This window comes from Balaenoptera musculus, chromosome 13 (assembly GCF_009873245.2).
Source record: "Balaenoptera musculus isolate JJ_BM4_2016_0621 chromosome 13, mBalMus1.pri.v3, whole genome shotgun sequence".
Classification (NCBI taxonomy): Eukaryota; Metazoa; Chordata; class Mammalia; order Artiodactyla; family Balaenopteridae; genus Balaenoptera; species Balaenoptera musculus.
In genome coordinates this window covers 36,544,188-36,558,634 of record NC_045797.1, presented here as the reverse complement: position 1 = coordinate 36,558,634, position 14,447 = coordinate 36,544,188, and the positions used below count along the sequence as shown (strand labels likewise).

The following is a 14,447-nucleotide window of genomic DNA, read 5'->3' as shown; positions in this document are numbered from 1 at the left end:
GTTCTTTAATTTTGAGCCTTTCTTCTTTTCCAATACAAACATTTAAAGCTATATATTTCCCTTATAACTCTGCCTCAGAACTTACCTCTGAATTCCTCATTCAAACTCAACATGTTCAAAACCAATCTCTTGACCTTTTCCCACTACCTATTCTTTCTGCAGTCTTACCAGTCTTGTCAATGGCAACTCCATTTTTCCAGTTGCTGAGATCCAAACACTTAAAGTCATCCTTACCTTCTCCTTCTGTCATATGCTTCATCCAGTCTGTGAGCAAATGCTATTTGCCAAACCTTCAATATGTCCAAAATCCAAGCACTCTATCCTCATCCCTCTTGCTACCAATCTGCTCTAAATGGTCACCATTTCTCACTCAATTATTGCAGCAGCCTCCCAAATGGTCTCCTTGCTCTTGGCCTTCAAAGGTCTATTTTCAACATAGCATCTGAGTGATTCATTCATTAGTTGGTCCAGATCATCTACTGACTTGCCCTATTATTCAAGAGAAAAATCCCGGTTCCTTACAACAGCCAACAAAAGTCCTATATTACCACCTGCTAGACCTCTGACCCAAGCTCTTATTATTCTGCCTCTCATTCACTGCTCCAGCCAAAGTGCTGGGATTTAACTCATATTTCACCTTCTTAGGGAGGCCTCACCACCCAGTGCTCCCTAGTTCCTGTCCCTGCTTTGTTCTTCTTCATGGTATGTATCATTACTTAACATTCTATATATTTTACCTACTTATTTACATAATGTTTCCTTCACCAACTGTAAACTTTATGATGCCATAGATTTTTGTGTGTGTGTCTGTTTTGTTCATTGCTATATTCTAGCTCTAACAATAGTGCCTGTTCATATTCTCTATTTCCTTAATTATACTTTGTTCACTTAATCTATCAATTACCACACCAAGGGAATTAAAACTTCTAACTATGAAAGTGGATTTGTCAATTTTTATTTTATGTGTACTCAAGCTATATTATACACGTTTAGAATTGTTATATCTTACTGGTGAATTGATTTTTCTGTTGATATTGATCTCTATAATCTGTACTACTGATTTTGCTTTAAAGACTATTTATATAACATTATTAAGCCTCTTTTGGTATTGACTTAGTATAATTTTTTTCCATTCTCTAGCTTTTAAACTTTCTATGTGTTAGGTGTCTCTTGTAAAAACGTAGAAAAAACTCTGTTTCAACAATCTCTGCGAATGAAAATTTTAACCTCCTTAAATTGACAATGATTATTGATTTTTAAAATTCATTTCTACTACCTCATTGTGTTTTCTGTTTTTCATCTTTTTTTCTGTTTCTTCCCCCTGCATGCTGTACCCTCCCCCAATTCTTGCCTTCTTTGGGGTTGAATTTTTTTTTCCTTATCCAACATTTTCACTCTATTTGTTTGACAAGTATACACTCTATTTCTATTCTTTCAATGATTACCCTAGAAATTCTACCATGTATCTTTTACTGAATAAAATCTGGTATTAATAAGTATCTCTACCTTCCTCTTAAAAAGTCAAGGACCTTAGAATGCTTTAACTTCTTCACTTCTCTTCTGATTTATATGTTGTCATTATCCAGGATTTTTCTTTATTTAACCACCTGAATTAGACATTAGTGGTTATGTTTTACATGATCCATTTTTGTTTAAGTTCCCACAAGTTTAACATTATTTTTGTCCACCATTCCTTCTTGCATCTCATACCTTCCTTCCTTTTAGTTCTCTCAAGGAAGATGTTGCCCTTCAAGGGTCCTAGATTGATGTGGGGATCTCTGATCCAGTCTCCCACTCTGCTTGAGCCCTATGCTTTGTCTCCAACCCTCTGAGTACACAGCTTTTATAAATCAAGCACCTCACTGCCAGGTGCCAGCAGATGCCCTCAAGGCAAACTTTGACTTTGCTTATTCTTGTGGAATCAAGCATCCTTGTCATTTCAACCTCTGAGTGTTTCCCTTAGTTTCCTGCCAGCTCTACCATGCTTTAAACAAATATTTTAAATATATTATCCATTAAATAGATGATCTGACCAGGAAGTTTTTCTCTGTAGCTCATTCTATCTTATTCTCTAAATATTCTTAGGTAGCAGTTTTAGTATTTTTGTTTTTTGAATTGGTTTCATATAATTGTTTTATTTACTGTGTATGCTCCGTTAGTAAAAAGTAAAATTTTAAAAGCCATTTAAAAGTCAAAGTGGTTAACAATTTTTTTGCCTAACATATATATTTTTCATAAGCCAAGAGCCATTTCTAAAAGACTACCTTTTTTTTCTGAATTCTAAGTGTAAATATTGACTCCAACATAATACGTATTATCCTCCAACATATTATACAAATTTTCAAACATCCAGGAAAGTTGAAATAATATATTTATATTTTTACCACCTAGATTCTATCATCATTTTACAACATTGTTTTATCACATATCTATTCATCTCCCTTTCTATCCATCAGTTCATCTTACTTTTTTGTTGCAGTGCCAAGAAGAATGCAGACATCAGTACATTTCCCCACAAATATTTTATAAACATGATATTTTTATTTCTAGGCAATAAAGCTCCCTATCCCAAGATTTTGCTTACTATTTTATAAGCATTTTAAAAATATGACTCTCTGTGCCACAATCACATAATACCATTTGAGTCAGAAAACAATAGTCTTATAGTTAAGAGGGGAAATAAACAAGTAAAATTAATTATTAATCCTTTATAACATATTTCCATGTTAGTAAAATAAGCTTCATATGTGGCACATTCACTGAAATGTTTGCCCTTTTATTTCATCAATATTTAGGAGTTCCTCTTATAGTTTCTATTTATTTATAATGAAAAGCTCCTACCTGTTAATATTTCCCTATTTTTTTTAACATCTTTATTGGAGTACAATTGCTTTACAATGTTGTGTTAGTTTCTGCTGTATAACAAAGTGAATCAGCTATACGTATACATATATCCCCATATCCCCTCCCTCTTGCGTCTCCCTCCCACCCTCCCTATCTCACCCCTCTAGGTGGACACAAAGCACCGAGCTGGTCTCTCTGTGCTATGCGGCTGCTTCCCACTAGCTGTCTTTTACATTTGGTAGTGTATATATGTCAATGCCACTCTCTCACTTTGTCCCAGCTTACCCTTCCCCCTCCCTGTGTCCTCAAGTCCATTCTCTACGTCTGCGTCTTTATTCCTGTGCTGCCCCTAGGTTCTTCAGAACTATTTTTTTTTTAGATTCCATATATATGTGTTAGCATACGGTATTTGTTTTTCTCCTTCTGACTTACTTCACTCTGTATGACAGACTCTAGATCCATGCACCTCACTACAAATAACTCCATCTCTTTTTATGGCTGAGTAATATTCCATTAATACTTCCCTATTCAGTAGTTCTGGAGGACTATTCAATTTTATGGAAGCAGAGAGGTGAACAATCACCTTCTGAACTTAGTTTAGGCAAACCTGCATCTTCCTTCTATGATATTGTGATTTATAATAAGAAATATATATGTTAGATCTTTGTACTGTTTGTGACAAAGGAGCTCCCTGGAACTTCCTAAGTGATAAGGAGCCAAAAAGGTGAAAGGAAAGCCTTTTGTAATTCATAACAATCCCCTTTCAACCATACCTGAGTTTAGGTTAATGAGGTGACTTTCTGAAAGCCTCTACAGATGGGGTTTGGTTGTCAGGGAAACCAACCACATGATTAGAGGGTTAGAACTTCAGTCTCACTCCTGGACTTCTGGGGAGGAGGGAGGAAAGGGTAGCCAGAGGTTGAATTAATCACCAATGGCCAGTAATTTAATCAATCATGCCTATGTAATGGAGCCTCCATACATACTCAAAAGGAGATTCAGAGAGCTTCTGGATTGGTGAATATATGGAGGTGCTGGGAAGGTGGTGCACTTGGAGAGGGCACAGAGGCTTCGAGTCCTTTCCCACATAACTTGCCCTATGCATCTCTTCATCTGGCTGTTTATTTGTATCCTTTAAAATATCAGCAATAGGGGCTTCCCTGGTGGCACAGTGGCTAAGAATCCCCCTGCCAATGCATGGGACAGGGGTTCGAGCCCTGGTCTGGGAAGATCCCACATGCCGCGAAGCAACGAAGCCAGTGTGCCAAAACTACTGAGCCTGTGAGCCACAACTACTGAGCCTGTGTGCCACAACTACTGAGCCTGCGTTCTAGAGCCCGCAAGCCACGACTACAAGCCCGCATGCCACAACCACTGAGCCTGTGTTCTAGAGCTCGTGAGCCACAACTACTGAAGCCCGTGAGCCACAACTACTGAAGCCCATGAGCCACAACTACTGAAGCCCGTGCGCCTAGAGCCCCTGCTCCGCAACAAGATACTGCAATGAGAAGCCCGTGCGCCGCAATGAAGAGTAGTCCCACCAGGGAAGCCCCACCATATACTTTTTGATATTAAAATCAATATAATATTTTATTTTTTTTCTAATCTGGACTCAAGCAATCTGAGTCCTCAGCTTAACCAGTGGGTGATCTTAGGTATATCCCTACTCTGCATGATGCTTCTTTTCTTCATCTTTAATTTAAAATTCTTTATGATGATCTTTACTGTTTAGGACTTATTCCATTATCTAATAACTTTTTTTAGAGTATTAAAATACTGGCTAGCCTAGTACAGAGGGTAATGCAATTCTAGTACTTCACAAATACAAAAAAGTATTTGCCCTTTTTCTCTTCCCTTAAGCAGGAGAACTTCTTGGCAGCAGATTAAACAAAAGGATGGTTCCAACTTAAACTATCTCATTCAATTTCTTCTACACTTAACGTTCCTTTTTTCATAATGCCGGGTATAGGCTACTGTCAAAAGAACTACTAAACATTCATTATAAATGAAATAGTAGAAAGCATGCAAAAAAGGAAATATGAAAAACCTAGTATACCCTAAGAGACAACATTCAATTCCAGATGTAACCACACAGAAAAGTTAGAGTCTGTGTGGTTACATCAGTACTACATCAGTCCCAGTATTTTTGTCATGTCTATGCATATGCTTATACATAGAACACTGCCTCATTTAGGGTGAAGAATCTCTTAGAATATACTAAAATCGTTCAGATAAAAAGGCAATATTCAATTGTAGGTCATAACTCATGCAATATATTAACATCTCTCAGCTTCTAAAAAGACTGTTTTCCAAAGGTTTCACTGTTGGGTAGAGATCAAAGTGCCACTTTATAAATAGTTTACTCATTTGTCAATTGATAATACCTCCTTAGCAGGGTTGTTCTGAGAAAAAAAGGGGAGACTATACATGAAATTGCTTGAGTTAAAAAGAACTACAACAGCTAGGTTATACTGTAAGTAAAATTAAAACTCTAAATTCAACTCAATGTAATTTATGGTACATGAAACTGAAAATTCTATTACTTTCTATTATAAAATATATATAAAAGTACACAAAATGTATACTTTCAGCTAAAAGAATAATAATTTTTATTGGACCCTGATATACACCCCACTCATCTTAAGAAATGGAACATTACTAATACCTTGGTGGCTCCATGGGCTTGTTCCTCTCATATTTCTCTTAACCCACTCCACAATATCCTAAATTTTGTTATACTCACTTCTTTGCTTTTACTTCTAGCATTGACATATTCAGATGTATCCCTAAAGTAACTAACTAGCTAGTTACCTATCTATCCATCCATCCATCCATCTCTATCCATCCATTCATCTTCCATCCATCTATTTTTTGAACTTTATATAGAGAGAAATGCTATATGTACTTGTCCTTCAACTTCTGCAGTATCTGTCTCAGAGTAATTTCTTGACATTATCTAATTTTTCATATAATCCATAAGATTAAAAGAATTAAAGGAAATTAAAGCAGAGAAAATGAGGCACAGTGAAGCTAGCAACTTGCCACCTTGTATAGGAAGACAATGAGCAAATTTCTCTACAGTAATTCTGAAAGTAAAGCAGACCCGTGACTGTCTTAGAACATTATAGCACATTCATTTTAGCTGCAATTAAAATAAACATTTCTCTATTGTTAAGAGTACAATTAATATTTTTAAATTCACTTTACATAGCTGGTATTTTTTGCTTTCGTATTAAAGGGGCAATTATATTAAAGTGTAGTAATGATGTAAAAGCCCTCAACAATATTCCAATATAGTCCTTAATAGGAAAACAAGAACGAATTAAATAAAGAATATCAAGAGCCAATTTGTTTTTCTCTTAGGGGACAGACTATTAGAAAAGAGATAGCCATATTATGGAATATTCTAATTAAAGAAGATGGCTCCTTGAATAGGTAATTAGTCTGACACTAATTAATCCAAAGATATCATTCACCTGAGTAAGTGGTGGAAGAATCTCCTTGCATATTTGCTGATTTGGTCTCTGTATTCCAATATAGTTGTATCCAGGAGTGGTCTTGTTGGAGCATAGAAGGTTCCAAGGCTTGCCTCAAGCTGTGCTGTGGAATTCAAACATAGCAGCACTAAAACAAGTGAAACTCCTTCAATTACAACAGAATACTCATGTTTGCAGTCAGTCAGGTTTTGCAAACTTGGATGAAATGTGAGCTTGTTGCAGGAAAGATGAAATTAAAATATGACAGCTGATACAAAAACAAACCTGTGTATAAACTTTCACTTGAAGCAAAGCTGACAATGACTCTGAGCAACAAAAAGCTGTCAAAACTGAAGAAATCCATAATGAATCAACCTCTCACCACAAATGGGTAATTAAAACAGTGACTCATCAGAGTAACACAGTTTGAACTAGTATTTCCAGTAAAATCAACTCACAGTGTGCTCAACATTTACTCTCTTTAGCTGAAATCAGTATTAGAAATGTTTAAAAAAATAATACAAATAAAAATATCCTGATTGGAGTAATAATATCTCTCTATTACAACTTTAGAGAAAGATTGAAATTCCCTATACCTTCCTTAAATCCTGTCCTAAACAACAAGATTGTTGGTTTTGTCCAAGTGTGAAAGTTAACACCCCTGGGAGGTATGTTAATCTGCTTTGGTCAGCTGACACCCTCCTAGGAAGGAAGGATTGGAGAGCAGGTTTTGAAAAGCCAAAGGGCTAGTGACTGGGAGAAAAAAGCACATTTTGCCTAATTTACACTTTTACCAAGACATGCCAATGGGGTTGTGCTTCTTCCAAGAAATACCTGGAAAATATATAATTACCATAATGGTGAGAGTTGTATGAGAATACAGTTCACAGTAAGACTCCACTGATTTTTATGCTACTAGCACTAGGTTGAATGAACAATTCCTTATTTAGCAAAACTCTTTAGTTTTAAGCATATTTGGGTTTGAAAGTATTACATACCTCGTCAGAGTAATTGCTATGGACTTGGCTAAGCTGTTAGTTATTTCTTTTTTTAATCTCAGATCTAGACAGTAAAGTAAGATGAACCTTAGTGGCATTTTCTTTCAAAGCAGCAGTCAATTTAGATTAAAATTGAATACAGCAATGCCACTGTGAAAGCAAGCCAGATTCTCTTGCCATTGCTTGTTTTCTTGACAGCATGTTCCGTACATCTGAAATGTTTGAGCCTACATGGAATACTCGTAGCTCCCAGCACAGTTATAGATTCATTAGATAGCCCAGCTTGATGTTTAAGGCAGAAATGAAGATCTCAAAGACAACCACAGCACAGCTACAAATAAAAGAGCTCACTGGGTTCCACTAATAAGAGGAAAACAAATTACCATGACAAATTTGTTAGATTCAGATAGAATAAATCTCAATAGAGAAGAATTGTAAATGTTTTAGAAATGTGTTTTGCAGTTACTTGGGGAAAAATGCATATACCTACTTAAAATGTACATATTCTGATAACCCAGCATCATGCAAGCATTTTATTTTAATAGCCTAATATATCATACAAGCTTTTTATTTCCCTATCCACCCAATATGGTTCCTTGATAATATCCTTTATTAAGGTGGGAATCTGATAATACCCATTTGTGAATTCCCTAATAATCTTTCTTACTACACAGGTATCTTACAACACAAATTCACTAAGGGGCTAGCAATTTCTCAGTGTCCTGAGTAAGAGTCAATATTTTATCTTCTTCATATTTCTTCAACTGTAAATTTAGAGTATCTTGCATGGATTATGTGTACCATAACAGGCTTTCTTTAGGGACCCTGCTACTTTTTTTTTCCTCTGCTATCTACCCAACCTGAAGAGTGTACCAATACTAATAAATAATTACTTGAGATAACTCTGCAGGTAGAAATATTACAGTAATCCTAGAACCCTAAAATTTTGAAGTTATAATCTTCTTTTTATTTTTAACTAATATTCATTGAGTACCTACTGTGGGCCAAGCACTGTGCTATGCACTTTCTCATTGCAGAAGTACTGGAATCTCCGTAGATGTGTTGGACTACCTCCAAAAAGCACATTCAATTAACATTAAATAAATATTTATTGTGGGCCTCCTATGAGTTGGGGCCAAGTCTCATGATGCAGACTTCTTGAAAAAACATGTTCTTGCTGATTATTCTTCTCTAAAATTAGTAAAATGAAGGTTATGTACAGAATACTATCTAAACAATTTGTTTACTTTGGAAACGTAATAAAATGGAATAAGAAAATCTATAAACATGGAAAGAAAATAGTGGGGAAGAAAAGCTCTCCAGTAAAGGCCTTGTGACATATTCCCTGTTTTCCTTACCTTGTAAATCACATACAGAAAGTTTCTCATTGGCCATGATTTCCCACTGTTAATATCAATGCTTATTACAAACATTTGAAATAAAGATATGAATGCAAGAATGTTTAGATGCATTTTACATTAAGTAAATAAATTACTCATAATAAAAATAACATACACTGGATAACCGGCAAATATAAAAATTGATTTCATTATTGTATGTGGCACATATATTTTTTTTTTTCTTTGTTAACAGTGCCTTGCCTCTCTTTGACAATAAACATCTGAGATCCTATGGGCAAAATAACTTATTAAGAGAAGGTTGGGAAATCCAAGCACGCAGAAGGGAGACGGGTATCAGAACTCTCAGTTAGAATGAAAACAAGAAGGAACAGCCTGGACTGCAATTCTCACACACACACACACACACAAAATCAGTTGTAAGGTCTACTGTCTGGACAAAGAACTTGGGATGTGAAAGAAAAATACTGATGTCTAAAGTAAAGGAGAAATAAGGACTTTGTTTAGGGCCCTTTGTCTTCCAAACCCTAGAGAGTACATGAAATTTCTCATCAAAGTTTGAAATCTGAGCATATTCTACACATGAACTTAGTCTGAAATATACAGTGACTTCATTGTGAGTTCCAACATAGGTGTATACAGAAAAGTTATTACATTGACAAATACTATACAGTAAGTACCATATGGGAGTAATTATTTGATATCTCATTTTGTCAGTTTAATAGGGCATTAACATTTTTATCTTCTAATCTCCAGTAACATGACTTCAAAACATCCTCAAAAAATAACTGATAATAAAATGTACTTCATGTATATACAAAACCCATTTATGAAATATATTTTAAGTCTGACCTTCTCTCTCTGGAGTGAGCTTTTGTCTAAGAAGATGGTTTACGATGGCAGTCATGCTGATAAAGCACTGGTAGCCCAGAGTGTCCCAGTTCATACTACTCAGGATGTTTATTGCCTCACAGATCTCATCACAGTGAATGTACTGGAAGATGATGTCTACCAGGCCCAGCTGTCCTTGTGTGAAGATACCTGTCACAGTAAAATATAAAATCAAGGGAATCTTTTAAAAATAAGAAGTAGGACTTCCCTGGTGGTCCAGTGGCTAGGACTCCATGCTCCCAATGCAGGGGGGCCAGGTTCAATCCCTGGTCAGGGAACTAGATCCCACATGCCGCAACTAAAGACCCCACATGTCGCAACTAAAGATCCCGCATGCCACAACTAGAGACCCCACATGCCACAACTAAAGATCCCACATGCCACAACTCAAGATCCTGCATGCCACAATGAAGATCCCACAAGCAGCAGCTAAGACCCGGTACAGCAAAATAGATAAATAAATAAATAAATAAAAATAAAAAGAATAACAAAAACAGATTTAACTTTTCTACAAAGGAAAAAAACAGTGATCATTTCTTGCATAAAGTACTAGAAATGTGGGATTTGGGGGGGCCAAGAGTAATATGGCACTGTGGTTAAATCTTTAAATACCACCTACCAACTCCATCTAGCTTATGCTTACCATTCAGCACATATTAACTAATTTATAATCAAACTGTTCAGACTAAAAATGAAAAAACGTGAGAACTTTTAGGTAAATCACAATAGCTAATTTAATTTTTCCCATCTGTCATTTAGGCCTCTGTTGTATATATTTAGAGATAATTTTGATGTAACATAATTCTTATTGACCAGCTTAATTAGTTCTAAGTTGCATCTGGTCTTCAGCCCCATGTACTTGGGGGTCAAAAAGTACAAATATCCGTGACAAATATAATGTGACTATATAAACATTTTTAGGACTGTTTTTATTAATGGGTGCTCTAAATTGATAGCTTCTTCACAGATACCACATACCAACTTATTTTAAATTGGCATTGAGATTATTCTCTTCTATTATTAGTAATTATTAGTAAGAAATTATCAGGATTAATCTTGTTATTGATCCACTTTCACAACTAAGATCTACTATAAAATATCTTAGAACAACATAAACACATTTGCTTACCCTTTTAAAATGAAAGAAAATCCACTTCTAAGCTTAGAGAAGCAAGAGCACAAAACAAAGGGGGGTGGACTCTGTTCTAGTTTTATCTTATCATCTTTTAAATATGGCTGATCTCATTTGAAACTAACAATTTCTGTGTAATTAAGTGACAATAAGTATTAGTGCTTTTAAGGAGTTTGGTTTTTTTTTTTTAATCTTTAAAAAGTAGCTATCTGTAAAATCTTTTTCCTTCCACAAATGTTTACTGATTTGAGTGAAACTACAAAAACTTCTCAGTACAAATAATCATAAAGCTAAATGAGAAAACATATGTGAAATTATTTGGAATCTGTGAAGTATATAAAATAAAAACAGAAACAAAGATAAAATATTGCAAACTTCGCTTCTGAAATTATGCAAGCTAGAGACAACAGTAGGGCTTTTAAAATGCTGAGAGATAAAAATGAATTAGCCTAGAATTCTAACTTTATAACAAAGCATTGAAAATTCATGAAGAAAAAACATTCTTAATAACAGAGCTCTAAAACAATAAAGCAAAAACTATCAAACTAAAAGGAGAGAAAGTCAAATCTACGATTATCATTGGAGATTTCAGCATTTCTCTCTGATTAGTTGAAAAAAATGTATAAACAGAAAATCTGAAAATATAGAAAACATTTGAAAAACATCAGTAAATTTGACCTAATTGACATTTATACAATGCTTCACCCACCAACGGCAGAATACACATTCTTTTTAAGTGCACATATAACACCAACCAAGATGGAGCATATTCTGGGAGATAAAACAAGCCTCAATAAATTTAAATGCTTTGAAAGTATACAGAATAGGTTCCCAGACCACAATAGAACTAAATTAGATATCAAAACAGAAAGATATCTGGATGATTTTTAGTGTCTAAGGATTTATACACCAAGATTTTCAAGGGAGAAAATATTCCCCTTATATCCTCAGTGTGCTGGTAAGTCTAAGTGATGTAAATACTCCCACCATGGCTGATTTCAAGCACTAATGTGATGTCATGGAACAAGTGATGCACCACTGCACACTGTTATGTAATATTTCTACCATACAGATTAAATAAGTGTAAATAACCTCAAGGGTATAGGTAACAGCAAAATGTAGTAAAATAACTAGGAAGTGGGGAAAAAAGAAATATATCTGGAAAATCTTTAAATATTTAGAAATTAATCAACACTGTTCTAAATAACCTATGGGTCAAAGAAGAAAAAACGAATTAGAAAATATTTTGAAATGAATAAAAATAAAAATATAACATCAAAATTTGTGAGATGTAGCTGTGGTTATAGTATTACTTAGAGGGAAATTACCAGCATTAAATATTCAATTACAAAAGAAAAAGGGTCTAAAATCAACAATCCAAGCTTCCACATTAAGAACCTAGAGAAAGAAGAGCAAATTAGACCTAAAATAAAATAGGAGATAATAAAAATATGAAAATAAATAATAGAGAAAGTCAGTGAACACAAAAGCTGGTTCTTTGAAACAATTTGTAAAATTGACCAACTTCTGCCAAATTGAGAAAAAAAGAGAAGATACATTTATCAATATCAAGAATAATCATTACAGCACTACAGACATTAAAAAATAAGTGAATAATATGCTAACTTTATAGAAATAAATGTAGCTTAAATGAAATAGATTCCTTGAAAGATACAAATTATCAAAGCTCATTCAAGAAGAAATGAATAGACAACCTGAATGATCCTATATTATTTAAATTTGAACTTGCAGTTTAAAAACCTTTACACATACACAAAACACACACACACAAAACCAGATGCCTTCACTGGTAAATTCTCTCAAACAATAAGAGAAGAAATAATATCACCTCTACACAACTCAAAATATAAGAGGAGGGAGTATTTCCTAATTCATTTAATGATATCAGCATGACACTGATACCAAAAATGACAAAACATTACAGGAAAAGAAAAAGAAAATTGCAAACCAGTATCTCCCATAAACAGATACAAAAATCCTTAAAAAATATTAGCAAATCCAGCAACATATTAAAAAGGTAATACATCATGAACAAGAGAAATTTATCCCACAAATGCAAGGTTGCTGAAACATCTGAAAACTGATCAACATAATTCACTATATGACCAGAAAAAACATATAATCATTTCAATACATGCAGAAAAGCACTTGAAAAAATTGAACATCCACCCACGCTAATATATATCAGCAGACTAGGAATGGAAGGGGACTTCCTCAACCTCGATAACATCATACATACAGTGAAAGATTAAATGCTATCCACCTAAGATTGGAAACAAAGCAAGGATATCTTCCCTTGCCACTTCTATTTAATATTGTTCCATCCTAGCTAGTAAAATAGGGAAGAAAACAAAATAAAAGGCATACACGTTGGATAAGAATATATAAAACTTGTTTTTAACTGAAGTTGTCATAGTCATCTATGTAGAAAATCCTAAGTAATCTACAATAAAATGTTACTACAACTAAGAAATGAGTTTACCAGGGTTGCAGGATACATGGTCAATATTTTAAAATTTTATTTTTATATAACCCCAATGAACAATTAAAAGTTGTAATTAAAAATACTAATTACAATAGCATCCAAAAACATGAACAAACTATGTACAAGATCTTTACACTTTAAACTATAAAACACTGCTGAGAGAAATTAAAGAAGACCTGAATAAATAGAGATGTTGTGTTCATAAATTGGGAGACTCAATATTGTTAAATTGTCATTCCATCCCATATTGATCTATAGATTCAATGTAGTCTCAATCAAAATCTCACCAGGTGTTTTTGTAGAAATTGACAAGTCAGTTTTAAAACTTACACAGAAATTCAAAACATCTAGAGTAGCCAAAACAATTTTGAAAAGAAGAACAGAGACTTCCCTGGTGGTCCAGTGGTTGAGACTTCACCTTCCAGTGCAGGGGGTGCGGGTTCAATCCCTGGTCGGGGAGCTAAGATCCCACATGCCTCGTGGCCAAAAAACCAAAACATAAAACAGAAGCAATATTGTAACAAATGCAATAAAGACTTTAAAAATGGTCCACATCAAAAAAAAAAAAAAAAAAAAGAACAAAGTTGGAGGACTAATAGTCCTGGCTTCAAGACTTACTGTAAAGCCACAGTAATTAAGACAGTGTAGTACTCGCTAAAGTATATACATATAGATCAGTGGACGAGAAGAGAGTCTTCACAGATACACACACACATATGATCAAGGGAATTCAATGGAGGAAGGACAGTCTTTCCAACAGTTGCTGCTGGAACAACTGAATATTCATATTAAAAAATTAATTTCAACTCATGCCTCACACCATACACAAAAAATTACTTGTATTAGACAATAAACCTAATTGTAAGAGCTAAAACCATAAAATTTCTAGAAGAAAAAAGGGTTCGACAAAAACTTCTTTGATAGGACATAAAAAGCATAAGCCATAAAATTAAAAAGTCCAAGAACTGGCTTTCATCAAAACTAAAACTTCTGCTACCTAAAAAACTGTTAAGAAAATGAAAAGATAAATTACAGGATGGAAGAAAATATTCACAATACTATCATCCTACAAAGGACTTTTGTTCAGAATATATAAAAACTCTTACAACTCAATAATAAATAAACAATCCAATTAAACTTGGACAAAAGATTTGAAGATATACTTCATCAGAGAAGATATATGGCAAATGAGCACATAAAAGATGCCCAGCTCCAAAGGCTCATCAGGGAAATGCCAACTAA

The 14,447-nt window shown here is 34.3% G+C and overlaps 1 protein-coding gene across 1 annotated transcript in view; it reads right to left on the bottom strand.

The window, feature by feature from the left end:
* Positions 1–14,447, bottom strand: part of LOC118906362 (WD repeat containing planar cell polarity effector) — a 409,302-nt gene that overhangs the window by 230,702 nt on the left and 164,153 nt on the right. Inside the window, exons 12-13 of the mRNA XM_036873828.1 lie at positions 9,529–9,717; positions 6,321–6,444 (exon numbers count right to left, since the gene is read on the bottom strand). Coding sequence (XP_036729723.1) covers positions 6,321–6,444; positions 9,529–9,717 — 313 coding nt within the window. The remainder of the gene's footprint in view (positions 1–6,320; positions 6,445–9,528; positions 9,718–14,447) is intronic.